At 39.1% G+C, this 20508-nt stretch overlaps 2 protein-coding genes across 3 annotated transcripts in view; one reads left to right on the top strand and one right to left on the bottom strand.

Moving 5' to 3' along the window:
- The window catches only part of LOC126625960 (arabinosyltransferase XEG113), a 57059-nt gene extending 40751 nt beyond the window's left edge, over positions 1-16308 (top strand). The window contains exons 10-11 of one of the 2 annotated variants that reach the window (XM_050295087.1): positions 15923-16156; positions 16198-16308. In XM_050295087.1, coding sequence (XP_050151044.1) covers positions 15923-16129 — 207 coding nt within the window. In that variant the 3' untranslated portion in view covers positions 16130-16156; positions 16198-16308. Of the gene's footprint in view, positions 1-15922; positions 16157-16197 lie in introns of those variants that run through there. The other variant, XM_050295085.1, reaches the window with a different exon arrangement.
- Positions 16279-20179, bottom strand: LOC126625962 (catalase isozyme 1). Its single transcript, XM_050295092.1, has 8 exons — positions 20013-20179; positions 19727-19823; positions 18582-18859; positions 17434-18210; positions 17158-17247; positions 16846-16913; positions 16663-16756; positions 16279-16562 (listed from the first exon to the last, which is right to left on the bottom strand). The coding sequence occupies exons 1-8, from the start codon at positions 20025-20027 to the stop codon at positions 16503-16505; spliced, it is 1479 nt and encodes a 492-aa protein (XP_050151049.1). The 5' UTR covers positions 20028-20179; the 3' UTR covers positions 16279-16502.
- Between the last annotated feature and the right edge of the window lie 329 nt (positions 20180-20508).

The following is a 20508-nucleotide window of genomic DNA, read 5'->3' on the forward strand; positions in this document are numbered from 1 at the left end:
CCTTTATTGGCAGGGAAATTCTTCCCTTATAATTTAGAGGCCTTCGCCAAAATGATATTTTTAAACGTCGACAAGTCGACAAAACTGCCCAAAACTTAGGAAAAACTAACACATTTTTTGTATTCAACGAGGTGGTAAGATTCAGAAATTAGGTTCAAGAATAAAAAAATGCTCACATCACGCGTGTGATGAACGCAATATTGCCCAACTTATGCTCTGATACCAAACTAACACACCTCGGCCCAGAATGTCCACAAGGACTCCGAATCGAGCTGTGTTGGCCGACACCTGAAAGGTGACGAAGCCATAAGGTGTGACGATGTGGAAAAATATGAATAAATTTGAACCTAAGAGTGTCTAAATACCAGAGTGCGTTGGTGAGCGGGAATGAACCCACTTCATATGTGACGTTAGAGCATAAGTAAGTATAATAGAGTGGATAAGGATTATACCTTCAGAAGTAGCCAACTATCCTGAGATTTGCCAATAATCCTCGTCGATACGAACATTCAACAATTAAAACCTGGAGGGGCGTAAAACAGAAAGTGTGATAAGCCCAATTAGACACTAGTTTAATTAACTATCATTACTTATGTTGATGCACAAAACCGAAGGTCTTGGAACAACGTAAATCCGACCGTGAATCTGCAAGAAATGTAAATAACACAAGATGTACCGTGGTTCACCCCAAGGTTTGGGCTACGTCCATACTGATATTGTATTTATGAGAGGATTGTAAGGGAGAGAACCTCTGTAATGTGAGAGGAGATGTGAGAGGGTGAGGATGGGGCTTCAGGCCTAAGAGTTGGCCTCCTCTAATTATGAGGGTGAGGGGTCCTTTTATAGAATAAGAACTCCTCACTTATTACATATTTGCCCTTTCCTTTATCACATAATTACATTTAAGTCCTCCAAGTATTTATACGAGATCTAAATACGAGGCCCTAAATATGGAATAAACAGTAGTCCCCTAAGTCTACAGTCAATAGAGTCTTCTGGCTGGAGACTTGAAATTCAGTCCATGTGTGGGCTGAAGTAACTAGATGTTGTCTTGAACTGATGCTCGATATGAGGCGGTGCTTAATCTGAAATGATGCTTAACTAGAAGTAGCACACGTTGCGAGGCTGCTCGGCTCGTGGCTTATGTTGCCTTGGTTGGCTCGGCTCGTGGCGTTTGAAGATGAGGGAGTCCCTTTTATAGAATAAGGGCTCACTCCTCAATACATGGATGATGGACTAGAGTTGATGCTCTCTAATGATGGTGAGGGAGTCTCTTTTATAGAATAAGGGCTCACTCCTCAATACATAAATGATGGGTTAGGAGTGATGCTCGCGGCGAGGCGGTTGCTCAACTTGCGGCGATACTCTCTAACGAAGGTGAGGGAGTCATTTTTATAAAATAAAGGATTGCTCCTCGGTACATGAATAATGGGTTAGGAGTGATGTTCATGGCGAAGCGATTGCTCAGCTGGCGGCGGTACTCTCTAATGAAGGTGAGGGAGTCCCTTTTATAAAATAAGGGCTCGCTCCTCAATATATAAGTGATGGGCTAAGTCCCCCAAGTATTTTTCATGAGTGCTCTCTAATAAAAGTGAAGGAGTCTCTTTTATAGAATAAGGGCTCGCTCCTCTGTACGTAGATAATGGGCTAAGTCCCCCAAGTATTTTTCATGAGGCCCAATATATGGTACATAATGTAGTCCCCAAGTCTTCGGTAAATAGAGTCTGTTGGCTGGAGACTTCAAATTGAATCCATGTATGGGCCGGAGTGGCGGTTGTTCGGAGGCGGTATTTGTATACCCTGCACTGAAGCTTTGTAGGTGAAGCTTTAGAGCTCTATAAATGACGCTTTTGAAGCTAGAGCTCTGTAAATAAAGCTTTTGAAGATGATTGACATGAGTGATGCTCATGAATGTTTATGTTGATTGACATGAGTGATGCTTATGGATGTTGTCATGAGTGATGCTCATGAATGTTAACATGAGTGATGCTCATGAATGTTGACATGAATGATGGTTATGAATGTTTATGTATGATTGTCATGAGTGATGCTCATGAATGTTTATGTATGAATGACATGAGTAATGCTCACGTATAATTTGGAGTACTGGGCGTACTTTTGATCACCTGGTTGGTGGTGTGAAGGAGAGTACGGGTTGTACATTTCATCACCTGGTTGGTGGCATGAATGGCTAGTTGCCAAATGATATTAGAGTACGGGTTGTACATTTCATCACCTGGTTGATGGTAATAGCGGCAGGTTGCCGAATAATTTTGGAGTACTGGGCGTACTTTTGATCACCTGGTTGGTGGTAATAGCGGCGGGTTGCCGAATAATTATGGAGTACTGGGCGTACTTTTAATCACCTGGTTAGTGCTATTTCGGGCTTATGGGCCTTCGCCCTCCACAACATGCCAGCCCATTTGTTTTGGGCTTTGCCTTTTTTTTTTTTTTTTTTTTTTTGTTTTGTTTTGTAACCCTCTGATGGGGTTTATACAGATATCTCCGAAAGATATGAAAAACAAATTACATCATTCAAACAGTAAGGAAAGTAAACCACATCATTTTGGTGGGGTGTTTATTCCTCCCTTTTGCTTTCTCTTTTCCACCGCATATCTCTCTTTTACTGCATTTATTATTCTGTTGCTGAGGTCCATGTGCATTAGCCCTGAGAGGCTTTTGCTTTACTTTGCAGATTGCAGATGGCGGGGGCATGCTTTACTTTGCAGATAGCAGACAAAAGTAAAGTTTTCTTTACTTTGTTTTACTTTGCAGATTGCAGATGGCGGGGGCATGGACTTGTCTTTCTTCTCTTTTCCTCTTTACACATAGTTACAGTCAGCACCCCATTCTTCATCTGATCATTCTTCGCATTCTCCGGTAGCCTGAGCCTCCTTATGAACTTGCCGCTGCTCCTCTCCACCCTGTGCCACTTATCGTTCTTATCCTCCCGCTCCCTGCTCCTCTTGTCGCTAATCTACAGAACCCAGATGGGAAATCCGGAGTAACCTCACAGATGCCAGAAAAATAGGCTGGAACTGGATATGGACGTTCAGATGTATGGTCATTAAAACTACTGTGAGTTGGATCAATGCCAGTATCAATAAACCCAATAACTACCTCTTCTCCAGCTGATTCATATCCTCCTCCTTGAACCCATGCTCCTTGTGGTAAACCTAAAAATTGAGGAGTATGGGTGGTTGCAGTTCTAACAGAAAAGTCCAAAACCACATTTGCTACTTCTCTCCTCCTCGAAAGCTTTTCAACCTGATCTTGGGTAACAAACACAACAAACCTGTTTATCAAGTAGTGGTAGATGTACAGCTTCAGATATTTTTCCCCTTAGAACACTCTCCCCAATAATGAATCATGAACCCGAGTAATATAAGAGCTATACCTACGATCTATTCTTGAAATATTTCTAAACCTTGGTTTGTGAATGTTCAACCTCTCAGAAGCACCGCCATGTTTGACACCGTTTATAATGCTCATTCTCAACTCGGCATCGTAGTGAACAGCCGGAGCTTCTCTAAGAGTGACGATGTAAACAACCGAGAAGTTATCAGAATCTTCTTCTTGACACAAAGAACTCACAAGCATCCCCAACAGCGGTTTGGCAAACGGATTGGACAGCGGAGTCCGGGTCGCGGAGGCTTTGGTGATGTTGTTGGGGAGAAGAAACAGCACCCACCTGGTTGGAAACTCATTCTTCCTCTACACGTCGGTCGGGTCAGATCCGGTGACCATGACGGTGTCGAGCCGGATATTGAAGAGCTCCGGCATTCTTCTAGCGTTTTTCATGGAAAGGTTGGCAAGCACCGCCATCTCGACCCAGATCGGGTTTGCGAATGTGGGAACCATCGAGTTCAGAATCGGGTTGTTGTTAGTGGCTCTGGATACCAACTTTCCACCAGAAATGCTCGCGCATATCGCCTCCTGGGGAGGAACGACATGTCGCGTTTGAGGTTCCTCTGTACGACATGTCATCAATGTTGAAGTGTTTCCTGCTCTGTCAGGTTCTGTTGAACGATTCCAATGGGGTAGAGGTCTTGGGAGAGAGAGACCTTGTGTTGACCAGCTCCACCGTTTGATCAACTTTTGTTGATGGTGTTGTTGATACACAAAATCAGTGAGGACTTTGGTACAACAGAAAGTGTTAAGTTTGTGACCTTCGCTAGATTGCTCCGGTCACTAGTGTGGATGAGTAAGTAAATGGATAGGAACAAGGAACCAAACATAAGATATACGTGGTTTGCCCAGATTGGCTACGTCTACGGAGTAGAGGAGTTCTTATTAATTATGAAGGGTTTACACAAGTACATAGGTTTAAGCTCTCCTTTAGTGAGTACAAGTGAATGATTTAGTACAAATGACATTCGAAAATATTGTGAGAGAATGATCTCTATTTATAGAAGAAATTTTCTAGTTTCATTCTAACATTGACACATGTCGTGTTGTGATTAGTTTCTGATGTTGACACGTGTCGCGTTATGATTGGCTTCTGATGTCGACACGTGTCGCACTATGATTGGCCTCCTGGTTGGAGGGAAACTCTTCCGGGTCCTTGATAGTATAACGTTGATCGGTGCTCAGTAGTTTCGGGATTGGTCAAGTATGGTACAAACAGTGCTCCCCTAAGTTCCCGAGTGAGGGAAGCTCCTCGGTTGGGGACTTGCAAGATCCAAGCCATTGAGTAATCACGAAACTTCTAAGTACCGAAGTGTGGTATCATTTTCACTTGCCTTATATGTCTCATATGTAGATGTGGTATCTTCTCTGGAAGTACTTTTCCTTCATCCAGGGGTGGTATCTTTAACCGATGAAGATGCACAAGGTAATGTATCAATTTCACTTGAAGCTTACTTGTAGTTTCGGGCTTGGTCAAATGCGATACAAACCTTATAGTAGGAGTCCCCCAAGTCGCCGAGCTAGGAGATTTACCGAAAGAGGTAACAGACAAGGTAAGCAATCAGACTTCCAAGCAAGCAACCTGGATCGGAGGTTCGACTTCGGCTTCCGGTTGATTGTTCTCATTCTCCTTGTGTCGTAAATAGCACCAAGGATAAGGAGAAGCAAATGGAGAAGAGATGATATGAGATACTTTTTCTTTTGAAGAAGTAACTTTCCACAGGCTTATTCTTGAACTGGGCTGGAGGGTTTTTTGGTTCCCTCCAGAGTATAAGGCCGACTCAAGAATTTGAGGGTCAAAAAAAGTCCATCAAATCTAGAGTACGTTCGACCCTGATGATATGGGATACTTTTGCTGTTGACAAAGTAGTGGATGTATCGGCACGTGTTCTGTTGCCTTTGTCTCCACATGCTTCCTTGTATCTTTCTCACTTGCCCTATCTGTTCCTCAGGCAGATGTGGTATCTTCTCTGGAAGCATAAGATGTTGAAGATGAGTACTCGAGAGCAATGCTAGGTAAGTAATCAGGCAAGGGGTTTCAGGCAGTCAGTTCCTGACTAGAAGCTTGATTCCAAGTGCTGACTGATTGCTCTCTTTCTCTCTGTCTTGCAGGTAAGAACAAGGCCAAGGGAAAAGATAGGGAAAAAGCATGATATGGGATACTCTTGCTTTTAACCTTGATGATATGAGATACTCTTGCTCTGGTGTGACTTGTTTGCAGAGGTATTATCGGGAGGAAAAGAAGCTGAGTATTTCGAGAGACTCTGCTGAGAATGCCCTCTCGGATGTGAAGAAAAGTTGAGCATTTTTTTTATTTGCAGGTTTGCCTGGCTGTGGAGGATGGAGGTCGACATATATAGAAGTATCCCTAACAACCAGTAGTAGTGCTATTCTTTTACCCTTATTGGTCATAGCAATGTAGTGGGAGCTGCAAGCTTCACGTGTTTTAACTTTGTCAGAGCACTTTGAAAAAATGGTATGTGGTATCTGGAAAGCTGATGTTGCGTGTGAAGATTGTAGACAAGCTTTATCCAAGGAAATCTGGCTCTCAAAGTTCAGAGAGCGATGCCTGTTCGGTTTTCGAACAAGCAATCATGTCGGGGATCTGGCTCTCGAGATTCGGATAGCGGTGCCTTTTCGATTTTTGAGAAAGCAATCCTGTTGGGAGTCTGGCTCTTGAGATTCGAAGAGCGGTGCCTCTTCGATTTTTGAGAAAGTAATCCTGTTGGGAGTTTGGCTCTCGAGATTCGGAGGGCGGTGCCTCTTCGATTTTTGAGCAAGTAATAATGCTATTCATTTACCCTTCTTGGTCATAGCAATGTAGTGGGAGCTGCAAGCTTCACATGTTTTAACTTTGTCAGAGCGCTTTGAAAAAGTGGTCTATGGTATCTGGAAAGCTGATGTTGCATGTGAAGATTGCAGACAAACTTTATCCAAGGAAATCTGGCTCTCGAAGTTGGGAGAGCGGTGCCTCTTCGGTTTTCGAACAAGCAATCCTGTCGGGGATCTGGCTCTCGAGATTCAGAGAACGGTGCCTCTTCGATTTTTGAGAAAGCAATCTTGTTGGGAGTGTTTTCTCGAATGTGAGTAAAGGTTGGGCATTTTTGCCAGTCTGTCTTGCCACGGAGCACGGAGGTTGACACACATTGGGACTTTCTAGTTATCAAGCAGTGGTGCTGTTCCTTTACCCTTGTGGGTAATAGTAGGGTAGCTGGACTTTCAAAATTTATGTGTCTAAACTTTGTCAGAGATCTTTAGCAAAGTTATCTGTGGTACCCGATGAGCTGATGTTGAGTGTGGAAAGTGGTGCTTCTTCGAAATCCAGAGAGTGGTGCCTCTTCGATTTTTGAACCAACGACCCTGTTGCCCTATCTTTTATAAGGGCACCAATTGTGTGCAAAGGGTTCATTTAGAGAGTTATTGCTTGTAGGAATTTTCCCCTTACTTCAGAGATTTATTGCACCTTATTTCTCCTTCATCATTTCTGAGAATGTCTGGCCCATCCGACCGTCGTTTTGACTTGAACTTTGGTGAAAAGGCAGCCATGCCTTCTCAAGACAACATATGGCGCCTATTCTTCTTATCCCCTACTGGTCATCTTACCGTTGGGGACTCTGTGACGAAGAATGATATGACCGCTGCGGTGGTGGCCAGGAACCTTCTCACTCCAGCTAAAAGACTTTCTTGACTGAAGACTTGGGGGACTACTGTTTATACCATATTTAGGGCCTCGTATTTAGATCTCGTACAAATACTCGGGGGCTTAAATGTAATTATGTGATAAAGGAAGGGGCAATTATGTAATAAGTGATGAGTCCTTATTCTATAAAAGGATCCCTCACCCTCACAATTGAGGAGGCCGATTCCTAGGCCCTCTCACCCATTCTACTCTCAAAGCTCTCTCTCCCTCAAATAAATACAATCAATGTGGACGTAGCCCAAACCTTGGGGTGAATCACGATACATCTTATGTTATTTACATTACTTGCAGATTCACAGTCGGATTTACATTGTTCCAAGACTTCCGGTTTTATGCATCAACACAGGGTATACAAATACCACCTCTGAACAACCGCCACTTCGGCCCATACATGGATTCAATTTGAAGTCTCCAGCCAACAAACTTTATTGATCAAAGACTTGGGGGACCTCATTATGTACCATATATTAGGTCTCAACTGGGCCTTATGAAAAATACTTAGGGGACTTAGCCCATTATTTATGTATTAAGGAGCGAGCCCTTATTCTATAAAAGGGACTCCCTCACCTTCATTAGAGAGCAACACCGCCAGCTGAGCAACCGCCTCGCCGCGAGCATCACTCCTAACCCATCACTTATGTATTGAGTAGCGAGCCCTTATTCTATAAAAGGGACTCCCTCACCACCATTAGAGAGCATCGCCGCCTACTGAGCAACTTCCTCGCCGTGAGCATCAACTCTAGCCCATCATTTATGTATTGAGGAGCGAGCCCTTATTCTATAAAAAGGACACCCTCACCTTCAAGTGCCACAAGCCGAGCCAACCAAGGCAACATAAACCACAAGCCGAGCAGCTTCGCAACATGTGCTACTTATAGTTGAGCATCATTTCACTTTGAGCACCGCCTTATGTTGAGCATCAGTTCAAGACAACATCTAGTTACTTCAACCCACACATTGACTGAATTTCAAGTCTCCAGCTAAAAGACTTTCTTGACTGAAGACTTGGGGGACTACTGTTTATACCATATTTAGGGCCTCGTATTTAGATCTCGTACAAATACTCGGGGACTTAAATGTAATTATGTGATAAAGGAAGGGCCAATTATGTAATAAGTGATGAGTCCTTATTCTATAAAAGGACCCCTCACCCTCACAATTGAGGAGGCCGATTCCTAGGCCCTCTCACCTCTTCTACTCTCAAAGCTCTCTCTCCCTCAAATAAATACAATCAATGTGGACGTAGCCCAAACCTTGGGGTGAACCACGATACATCTTGTGTTATTTACATTACTTGCAGATTCACGGTCGGATTTACATTGTTCCAAGACTTCCGGTTTTATGCATCAACACAGGGTATACAAATACCACCTTTGAACAACCGCCACTTCGGCCCATACATGGATTCAATTTGAAGTCTCCAGCCAACAAACTCTATTGACCGAAGACTTGGGGGACTACAATATACACTACACTATACACCATATATTGGGTCTCAACTGGGCCTCATGAAAAATACTTGAGGGACTTAGCCCATTCTTTATGTATTGAGGAGCGAGCCCTTATTCTATACAAGAGACTCCCTCACCATCATTAGAGAGCATCAACTCTAGCCTATCATTTATGTATTGAGGAGCGAGCCCTTATTCTATAAAAGGGACCCCTTCACCATCAACGCCATAAGCCAAGCTACCCAAGGCAACATAAGCCACAAGCAGAGCAGCTTCGCAACATGTGTTACTTCTAGATGAGCATCATTTCACTTTGAGCACTGCCTCATATCAAGTATTAGTTCAAGACGACATCTAGTTACTTCAGCCCACACATAGACTGAATTTCAAGTCTCTAGCCAAAAGACTCTCTTGACTGAAGACTTGGAGGACTACTGTTTATACCATACTTAGGACCTTCGTATTTAGATCTCATGCAAATACTCAAGGACTTAAATGTAATTATGTAATAAATGAATGGGCAAATATGTAATAAGTGAGGAGCCTTTATTCTATAAAATGACTCATCACCCTCACAATTGGGAGAAGCCAACTCTTAGGCCTGAAGTCCCATCACCCTCTCACATCCTCTCTCACATTACAGAGGTTCTCTCCCTCACAATCCTCTCAGAGAAATACAATAATCAGTGTGGACGTAGCCCAAACCTTAGGGTGAACCACGATACATCTTGTGTTATTTACATTACTTGCAAATTCACCGTCGGATTTACGTTGTCCCAAAACCTCCGGTTTTGTGCATCAACACTATAAACTCAGATTCCATAGTGGAGTGTGATATAACAGTTTGTTTCTTTGATATCAAAGAAACAGCACCTCCCCCAATAGTGAATATCCATCATGTCATGGATTTATTATCGCTTGCGTTAGTGAGCCAACTAGCATCTGAGTACCCTTCTAGTACCGCTAGAAATCTTGAATAAAATAGACCCAAATTAGTAGTCTTTTTAAGATAACCAAAAGCTCTACAAATTGCTTTCCAATGTAATGTGCTAGGGTTGCTAGTGTATCTTGAAAGCTTACAAACAGCAAATGTTATATCTGGCCTTGTATTATGTGAAGCATACATCAATCCTCCAATTACACTAGCATACTCAAGTTGTGCAACTGATCTGCCAGAATTTACTAGCATGTTGATCTTAGAGTCATAAGGGGTTGGTGCTTTTTTTATTTGCAAACGCTTATACTTCTATAATAATTTTTCAACATAGTGTGACTGGCATAATGCAAAACCCCCATCATGTCTCCTTACTTTTATCCCTAAGATAGTATCCACTTCATTCAAATCTTTCATTTTGAAATTTGAATTTAGATCCTTCTTAGTTTCGGATATAGCTTTCATGTTGGTCCCAAATATTAGTAAATCATTTACATATAAGCATATGACAACACCATATTCATCAGTGAATTTCGAATAAATACACTTATCGGCATTATTATGTCTAAAACCATTTGACAAAATGACAAATCAAATTTTTCATGCCATTGTTTCGGCACTTGTTTTAGACCATATAGTGATTTCACTAATTTACAAACCTTATTTTCATTACCGGGAAGAACAAATCCTTTTGGCTGCTCCATATATATCTCTTCATCCAAATCCCCATTTAGAAAGGTTGTTTTCACGTCCATTTGATGTACATATAGGTTATATACAAATGCCAAAGTAAACAACACTCTAGTGGAGGTGATTCTTGCAACTGGTGCATAGGTGTCAAAGTAGTCAACTTCCTTTTTCTGTCTAAAATTTTTGGCTACCAATCGGGCTTTGAAGGTTTGCAGAGAACCATCAGTATTATATTTCCTTCTAAACACCCACTTACAACCAATTGGTTTGGATCCATGTGGTAAGTCAACCAAAGTCCAAGTTTGGTTGGATAACAATGAGTTCATCTCATCATCTACAACTTCTTTCCAAAAAGCAACATCTCTAGAAGTCATTGCTCTTTTAAAGTTACAGGATCTCCTTCTACATTTAAAATGAAGGGTATTTTATGTAGAACCTTTTCTCTGTTTCCTTCCACCAAAAATAAAATGGCTTCTGAAGATATAAAATCATGACCTAAATTCTTTTCTTTTATGACCCTTTGACTTTTCCTACGTTCTAGAACATCCTCTGGTTCCTTTCTCTTTTTGGTGCCGGAAATTGAACTGGGATTTTTTTTCGACACTGATTGTTGATTATGTTCTTCAACTGAACTAGGACTAGGGTCATTATAGAATTTATCCTCAAAGAACTCTACATCTCTTGACTCAACAATGACATTTGAGTTCACATCAAGCAATCTGTATGCTTTAAAGTTCTGGGCATATCTTGCAAAAATACTTTTTATGCCTTTAGGACCTAATTTGGACCTTTTAGGGTCGTGATACCTATAAAATGACAAACACCCCCAAACTCTTAAATAATCCAAATTTGGCATTTTGCCCTTCCATACTTCATATGGTGACACATGAGTTTTCTTAGAGATAATTTTATTTTGTATATGGCATGCTGCAAAAAGAGCTTCACCCCATACATAGGTAGGAACATTTGCACTTATGATCATTGAATTAATCATATTAGTGAGTGTCATATTCTTTCTTTCTGCTAAGCCATTTTGTTGTGGAATGTAAGGTGCAGTTTTCTGATGAATGATTCCATGTTCTTCACAAAACAAAGAGAATTCATTTGAAAAATATTCACCACCTCTATCACTCCTAAAGATTTTAATTGTCCTTTCCTTTTGGTTTTCAACCTCAGCCTTATATCGTTTGAAAAAAAACTCAAAGGCTTCATCTTTATTAGACATTAAATAAACATAAGTAAATCTAGAACAATCATCAATGAAAGTAATAAAATAGTGTTTTCCTCCTCTAGTTAAAACACCATTAAACTCACATATATTAGAATGAACTAAATATAATATTTTAGTATTTCTTTCTACTTTTTGAAAAGGTTTCTTTGTAATTTTAGCTTGTGTGCAGATTTCACAATTTTTAAATGTAACATCTTTACAAGAAATTAAACCATGTTTAGACAAATATTTTTAAGATCTATAATTTAAATATTCTAAACGAGAATGCCATAAAGTAGAAGAAGAACCAACAATATAAACAGAAGAATTCACTTTATTGATACTGAGTTTGAACATTCCATCAAATGAATAACCCATACCAACAAATACACCATTCTTTGACAGTATAAATTTATCGGCTTCCAACACCACTTTAATACCACTTTTACACATTAAATTTGCAGATACAAGATTTTTCTTAATGTTTGGGACATGAAAAACATTTGTCAAAGTTATTGTTTTTCCATAAGTGAATTCTAGTTCAATAGCCCCTTTTCTAAGAACCTTAGCACCATTGTGAATTTGTGATTGCCCATTAGTACTTCTTGACCATCCTCTTCAGTTTTGTAGATCTTGAATTGTGTTCTATCATTGCAAACATGTATGGTAGCACCAAAATCAAGCCACCATTCAAAAGATTTAACAGCTGCAGCCATGTTCAATTCAGTGATCATGCCAATTTGCATTTCAAACACCATAGCAATTATATCTTCAGTATGAGCTTCCTTTACCATATTTGCTTTGTTTAATTTGGCATCCTCATTTTTCTTGAACCTGCAATCACGAATAAAGTGTCATTTCTTTCCACAATGGTCGCAAGTTGCATTTTTCTTGCCATTGTTGGTGCCAAAAGATGTCTTTTTGAACTTTCCTAGGTTATTTGCTTTCAAGTTCTTTTTGAACTCACTCTTGCTCCCTTCAATATAATTAATCTTAGTGAAGTCTTGTGAGAAAAAATATTTTTCTCGTTTCCGAGTTTCCTCTTCAATTTGGATCCTCTTCAAGAGATATTGGAGACTTAAATCTTCTGCCATATGCAAAAGCTTATTTCTATAATTGTTCTAACCAGGGGGTAATTTTGACATGATAGCCCCTACTTGTAATGCATCCGGAACAATTATTTTGACTTCACAAAGCTTTGTGACCAAAAGTAACAAATCTTGAACTTGATCCACAATGGATTTGCCATCAGTCATTGTGAATTCATAGAACTTAAACATGATAAATTTATCAGTACTTTTTTTCTCCAATGTTTATTTTTCTTCAAGAGCATTCCAGATTTCCCTTCGAAATTGAGTTGTAGAAAATAAATTGTATAGCCAATCCGACAAAGTATTCAAGATATGTCCTATGCACATCAATTCATCGTCTTCACGCTTCTTTTTGTTGGCAATAATTTGTTCAGTATCTGCATCATTAGGTTCAAGAATTGACTGCAGATTTGGATCAAGAACATAGGCAATTTTTAGGGCCGTCAGCATCCAGCGTATTTTGACTTTCTAGCGCATGAAATTGGTTCCATCGAACTTGTCGAGTTTCCAGAAAGCACCGTTGTTCATTGCAGATAAAGCCATAGTTTCGGACATTTTCTCCATTGCGAATATCACTTTAAGATTGTAAGAATAAGGTTGAGAATTACACAGAAAAATGACTTTGAGGCACGTAAATACGTTTTTCTTAAAATGATATTTGCCCCCACTCTAATATGAGTTTGCTAATGGGTCTAAAGCAAATCACTTCCAGGATACAACAAAATTTGAAATTTTGGTTTAGCAAGAACTGAAATTCCCTTAAAATCTTCTAAAAGAAAACTGTATGATTTTGATGGAGAGAAAGATGATAAGAAAATATTGTTTGAAGAATTGTATATCCAAATATGCAACCAACATAGGCTATTTATAGATACTATGGAACCCTTTGAATATGGATCAAAGTGTGCATATAAAAAGTCATGTTCTTTCTTGCATCATTATCACTGAATGGATACATCTTTTAATCAAAGTCGCACCCTACTGCATCCTTTCATTTTCTGAAAAGATGCAATCCTATTGCTAGTGACACGAAACTACAAGAAGTCATAACTTTCTGATTTCATAGCAAGGGACATATCCCTTAGTTGTACTTCTTCAATCCAAGAGACATGGAACTGCAACCATGCTTCTTCAATTGAAAAGACACGTCACTGCAGCCATACTTCTTCAATACAAGAAATAAGAGAATGCAGCCAATCTCTCACGCAACATCATGTGTGTGTGTACATATATATATATATATATATATATATATATATATATATATGTATTATATGTATTAATAGTTGAATATCAATATATATATATATGTATTATATGTATTAATAGTTGAATATCAGAGTACGCAACGAACAAGACTACAAAATAATAGGAATATTATTAAACTAACGAAAATGCCCGAACGGTTACAAAACCCTAGAAGGCTACATTGTGACTAACTTGTTTTCTAATGAATAACAAAGCACTCTATTTGTAATAAACTAACCCTAACCCTAATGCTAACAGGTTAGGCCCAAACCAAACTTATAAGAAAACCCAAATAATATAATACATAAAATACTAATATAGTCCAACATTAATGAAATACACCAACAATATATGCGTGAATGAATTTAGTTTCGGATCATTAAATGAGTTTGAGTTTGAGTTTGATTTGTTTAGATGTACCTGGGTGAAATTACAATTCACCATTAACACAAGTGTTGATGCAATCATCATCATCAATTTATCATATATGGAAATTGGGGGCTTATTAATACATGTTCCATTTTGCATGCTTCATAAAATATCAGAGACCAGGCTTAGTTATTATTTTCTCGTTCAAAGGTGTAAACCTTGCAAGGACCTGCATGTCTAACAATATAGTGGGATCATGACTGATAATCATAAGTACATACAGAGATATCTTCTAAGTTCTATGAGAATATAGAAATCTCAAATCAGATATTCTAAGTCTTGTATCTCAATGTATAAATCACGGGCTTCTCCTCTAATAATCCACTGGTTTTTTTATTGCATTCTCTAACTCTGACAAGGTGTGTGAGTGGGACAATTTATCCATCTGTATGGCTCAGACCAGCCACACATGAGGTTTGAAAATACAAAACTCTTAATTCGTGTATCTCAACATATACAGTCTTGGGCCTCTCCACTAGTAGCTATTTGGTTTTATATTGGATGGTTCAACTTTAACACAGTGCAATTTAAATTGGTCACCTTCGTACACACTATAGATACTATGCTGTTTTGCTTATTGGTTTGGGCATAAGGATAAGGGACAAAATCAGTCCTCTAATTAATCAAATAACAGTGTACTAGGATATGTACTTAAGGTTTTAGGGTTTAGGTTTACAAGTTTGGAATTCATTATTGTTGAGATGGAATATTGGAAATTATATATTATAATACAAAAATATTGTAATATATAATTTTAATAATTGAATGAAAAATAGTGTTAACCATATTTCTTAGAAAAATGTTATGTTATTTAGGTGCATTCCCTTGTCAAATAATGTATACTTATAGATGAAAAGTTACATCTCTTTAACAAGAAGTACTTGGGTTCTATATAAACTCATGAAACCATTATTATTAATATATACAAAATTAGAGTTAATTTTTACTCTTGAGAAATAGGGTTTTCCCACTCTATTTCTCTCATTCTTCGTTTGTCAAATTCCAAGTCGTACATTGAAAGTACGGAATATATAAAGTTTGCCAGAGTCCGAAGATTGAAGTGTTTTGACTTCGGATTAAAGATTGTTGAATCCTATGAGACAAACGCCTACCGAACTACAAGCACACAAGAGTAGGGGCGAAGTTCTGTTTTTAGGACATTGCATTTATGCAAGCCTCAATCTCCAAATTTGTCAGTTTTTCTAACTTTCTCTCTAGTTGTTGATATTAATTTTGTACACATGTGATGTTGTGAATTTCTTTACTATTATTATTATTGGAATTATTTTATATTTCTCAAATTTTCTAATATTGCTCCAACATGAAATAATGCATTTTTCTGCATATGTATGGACCCTTTTTATTATAAACATTTAAAAGGTTTTGGCTGAGCTACAAAATACTGTCTCTAATCCCTGATTAACAGAACATGAAAAGTTCCAAGGAAAATTCATGGTTGAAATTTCTATAAACTGAAAAGAAAAAAAAAAGATTCGAGGAGAGACAAAGAGGCATACAGCGGTTATTTAATTATTTTCCTACATCTACCAGTGGACAATTGATTTTCTAGTTTTTTTCTTTTTGTCAAATCTTACATCTCGTTGAAACTGATTAAGTTTCACTCTTTAGATTAATGGGTTTGTACAGAGTGAAGCTTCCAAGAACTGCACAAATAATTCATAGGAACATTGGTGTATCTCAAGGTCCTACTGTGAAATCCCTTCTGGAGGTGGAAGCTAACAAAAGTGTACTGTAGCGCAGGTGAATGTCATGCTTAAACCCGTGACATGTACTGGGATGAGAAACCAGGTTGGAGACCTATCCCTCCTCAAACCCGTGAGGACGATCACCCACCACCGTAAGATAAACGGAGCGATATCTGTACGTGTATCTGTCAAAGGAAATACAAAGACGAGGAGTATGGGAAAGTATCTGACAAACGAATTAGTTCCTAACTTACCTACATGAATAGAAACGAAGAGGACTGCATCCATGTTTGTACACGGAGGAGAGGCTGTACCGAATACCGATCCATATTAAGACTGGGAGAAATAGTCTTGTGTATTAAAGAAATCTTTTTCAGGTGTATCATTCATAATCTTCATATGTAGCTCCAATAAAAGAAATGGAAAACTTTATATTAAGAATCGGTGCCTGCAACTGGCACTGATTACATTGGAGTTGCATAGTACCAACGATTCGGACTTATTACATTGAGGCTACACGTCACTTAGATGCGAAATTTAGTATGATCAAGTTAACATTTGATTTCTTCTATCCTCCCACATTTTCCTTTCACTATGTCTTCTCGAAACTCAAACATCTTGCATTGGCATCACCCTCAAATGCTCGGCCTCACGTTAAGACGAGATGCCAGTTTTTGACCAAAAGATCGGTCAGCCTGCATTTCAATTACCACCGGCACACATCATATTCGAGTAAAAAGTCACATCCAATTATACCAATTCACAAATGCGAATACTTTGCATGTATGCACTCACCTGAGACCAGTATGAGATCCAAATGCTGCGAATTTCATAGGTGACACGAGGATCGGATAGGGCATCAACCCATCGGTGGAGGAATCGCTCTTGCCTGCAATGAACATTTAGATTATGAACATGACGTTTAAAACTTTAAATACATTTATTTCCGCATAGAGACATCCTAGGGTTGGCAGCTACCTGTCGGGTGCCCAAGATCTGTATCTCTCTCCAGGTTGCTTGAAGTTGTTCTCCTTCTCAATGACGCACTGCATATCCAACAAAACCACCATACACAAATTAAACGCAAAGTTGCTAGATGAATCATGATGTGCAGCACACCAAAAGGATTCAGAAATGCAACAAGCATTCATGCACGTATCAGGTAAAAAGAAAAACTTTTTACATTCCAAGTGCTTTCAAGTTTCAGGTAAAAAGAAAAACACAGAAAACAAGAACATGGGAAAACCAAGGGAAATTTACATGAATTCTTCTACATTGATACAAACTGACCTTCTCACGCTTTCCAGTGCAAATATTAGAAGGAATTGGGAAGGTCTCAGCATGGCGAACAGGATCATACCTTGATGGGAAGTAGTTAACCTACAGAAAACAGTATGGCATCTGAGCAGAGAAAACTTTGATGAACAAACAAGTGAAAATTTAAGCACATGTCTGAATCTTTAGCAACGCAAGTGTAAAAAGGCTACAAGACAGTCAATAAGTGTCAGCAATTGAGGGAAAAAGTGGTATCGTACTTGGAAAAGAAATTCAAAAGAGCAAAAGTACCTCCTCATCTCTGTGCATGAAATTCATAAACCCTTCATGGTGATTGTTGTGATGAGAACACTTGGGAGCATTAACTGGGAGCTGCAGATAGTTCGGGCCAAGACGGTGCCTCTGAGTATCAGAATAGGAGAAGATTCGAGTTTGGAGCAACTTATCATCTGAATAATAGACACCAGGGACAACAATGGCAGGGCAGAAAGCAAGTTGTTCATTCTCTGCAAAGAAGTTATCAATGTTCTTATTCAGTACCAAACGTCCAACTGGCTGCAGGGGAAGAATGTCTTCAGGCCAGGTCTTAGTAACATCAAGTGGGTCAAAGTCAAATCTGTCTTCATGATCAGGATCAATTGTCTGAATAAAAAGTTTCCACTCCGGGTAGTTGCCAGCTGCGATGGAGTCATAGAGATCCTGGGTAGCGTGGCTGTGATTTGCTCCTCCAACCTTGATAGCCTCATCCTCCAACAAACACTTGACTCCACAAGTGGGTTTCCAATGAAATTTCACGTAGTGTGCCTTCCCGGTCTTACTGATAAGAGTATAGGTGTTAACACCAGACCCTTCCATGTGCCTGTAATCTTGTGGAACTCCCAGGTCATCCAATAGGAAGGTGAACATGTGCAGGCTTTCTGGATGGTGGGAGAAGAAGTCAAGGATCCTCCAATTCTCTTGGATGTGGGACTTAGGGTTCGGTTTGAGAGCATGGACCATGTCCGGGAATTTCATTCCATCACGGACAAAAAAGACGGGGAAATTATTTCCCACCAAGTCAAAATTACCCTGTTTAAGAAAAATAAAGTCACGGCATGAGTAAAGAAAGGAATGCATGTATAAACAAGCAAAAACATTAGGACCAAATGATTTCCAAGAGTTAGTTAATAATAATGTTACAAAGAAATCAACAATCTGTAGAATCAAAACAATATTTAAAAAAGAAAAGAAAAGCATGAATGCCATATTTCATGGAAGTCACAAGACTACCGGGTTTAGTTAAATATGAAGTATTTGTCACTGGAGCTGTGACTCGAGATACCACTGCATATTTTTAACTATAAATATGCTGTTGAATATAATTATGATCATCGACGTGTCAAAACTCAACCATCATTATCCAGAGGTCATAAAACATCAATAAGCCATTGAAACGTCACCTCTCTGGTGTAAAACTTCACTGCAAAACCACGAGGATCCCTCAGGGTTTCAGGGCTGCCACGCTCATGGATAACAGTGGAGAAACGCACAATGACAGGTGTCTGAACTCCAGGGGCTCGAAGGAAGTCAGCACATGAAAGGTGAGAAATATCATGGGTGACCTCAAAGAAACCTTTTGCACTGGCTCCCCTAGCATGGACAACACGCTCTGGGATCCGTTCTCTATCAAAATTGGCGAGTTTCTCCACCAGATGGTAGTCCTCAAGCAGAATTGGACCTGACAAATAGACAAAGAATTAAATTCTTAACTGCATCTACTCAACTCGACATAATCAACCATCCTGATTACATGCAAAAGATGTGATAAAAATGAAATTAGCGGCTATACATTTTATAAAGTATGTCAAATATAGATGACTGCTCTCACTTGCAAAGATAGTAACTTTTATTTAGTTTCAGGCAACCAGGCGATCAAAAAATCATCTTGACAACCCAAGAAGCAATGAAAATAAGGGACCCGCAGGAATTCGTTGAAAACCAACAGACTGGGAACTATAGTTGAGAAATTTGAACATAAATGTCAAATAGGGAAAATTCTAACTTCAAATACAAACTATATAAATATGTGTGTATATATATATATATATGTGTGTGTGCATATATATCTGAAAAACAACAAGAGTTTCAAAATAATAATCATCTTCAACTTGGTAGTGATACAAACGGAGGAGGATTCTCTCCCCTCTTAATCTCTCTCTCCTTCCCTCCCCTCCTATTTGAACGGACACAGGTCACGGTTAAGCCACGTCAACATTTTATATTGAGTTTTTTTTTATAGAAACAATAAGACAAAAAACAATGTATGAGAGGAGGGGAGGGAAGGGGATGAAAATAAGAGGGGAGAGAATCCGATACAAACATCCAAAAAGTCATCTTGTAGCTCACAATAACATAGACAGAATATCCGCGCATACAAAGATAACAGCATCAAAACATGATTATGATTATTCGCAAGGTGCTTGAAAAGCGATGTGCAACTAAAAAAACGCAAAAAAGTAAAACTTGAAGCAAATTTGCAATTGAAAATCCGTCAAAAGCAAATAAACAAATAGATAAATTAAAGGTGGATAAAGAATTAAATCACCTCTGGGTCCAACAGTGAGAGAAGAGTTGTTGTTCCAAACTGGAGCACCGGAATTGGTGGTCCAGAACGGGGAATTGAAAGCACTTGAAGGGCGGTGCTGCAACAACACACAAAAACAAACAAACCCAAATCCATTAGAGAGGGCTCTGTTTGGTAGCCGAGAAAATAAACAAGAAAAGTAATTCAACAAGAAAATCAAACTTAAATAAATCAATTAAGAGCATAAACAAGTAAAAAAGAAAACATCCCAGAAAGATTAAGATTAAGATTAAGATTAGAGTAGTACCCTGTAAGGATCCATGGAGGAAGGTCAGGTTAGAGAGAGAGAGCTTGATGGAGAAGGTAAGAGGTGAGCAAAGGAAGGGGGTAAGCCACTCTCTCGGGCGGGCAATCGAAGGATGAAATGCAAGCAAATTTGGGGTATTTATAGACGTTGAGTTTCGGCTTTGGGTATGGGTCGTGGCCCGTGGGCGTCCCGCGCGATTTTGTGTGAAATTACCAATTTCCTCTCTCGACCTCACGTTATCTTTGGCAACCACGTACACACAGCTGGAAGGTCATTACATATTTTTGCCAATTTATCGTCACGAGTCGTAATGATTATCGCCAACTCCTTTGAAACGGAATTTTGCACCATTTAAAGGGAAAAATGATAAATATTAGACTTATAGGGTTTCTTTATTCAATTCAACAATTATAAATAAATAAAAAATGTGACAAGATTATAAAAAAATTGTATGAAAAATTGGCCCCGTTTTGCATGTATAATATCATTTTCCTCT

This window comes from Malus sylvestris, chromosome 6 (genome assembly GCF_916048215.2).
Source record: "Malus sylvestris chromosome 6, drMalSylv7.2, whole genome shotgun sequence".
NCBI classification, from domain to species: Eukaryota; Viridiplantae; Streptophyta; class Magnoliopsida; order Rosales; family Rosaceae; genus Malus; species Malus sylvestris.

Coding starts and splice junctions, on each gene's coding strand:
- LOC126625962 (XM_050295092.1), bottom strand. Junction 18,860..19,726: donor TCTCACTGTTGGACCCAGAG/GTGATTTAATTC, acceptor TCTATTTGTCAG/GTCCAATTCTGCTTGAGGAC. Junction 16,757..16,845: donor AGATCTTGGGCACCCGACAG/GTAGCTGCCAAC, acceptor TGTTCATTGCAG/GCAAGAGCGATTCCTCCACC.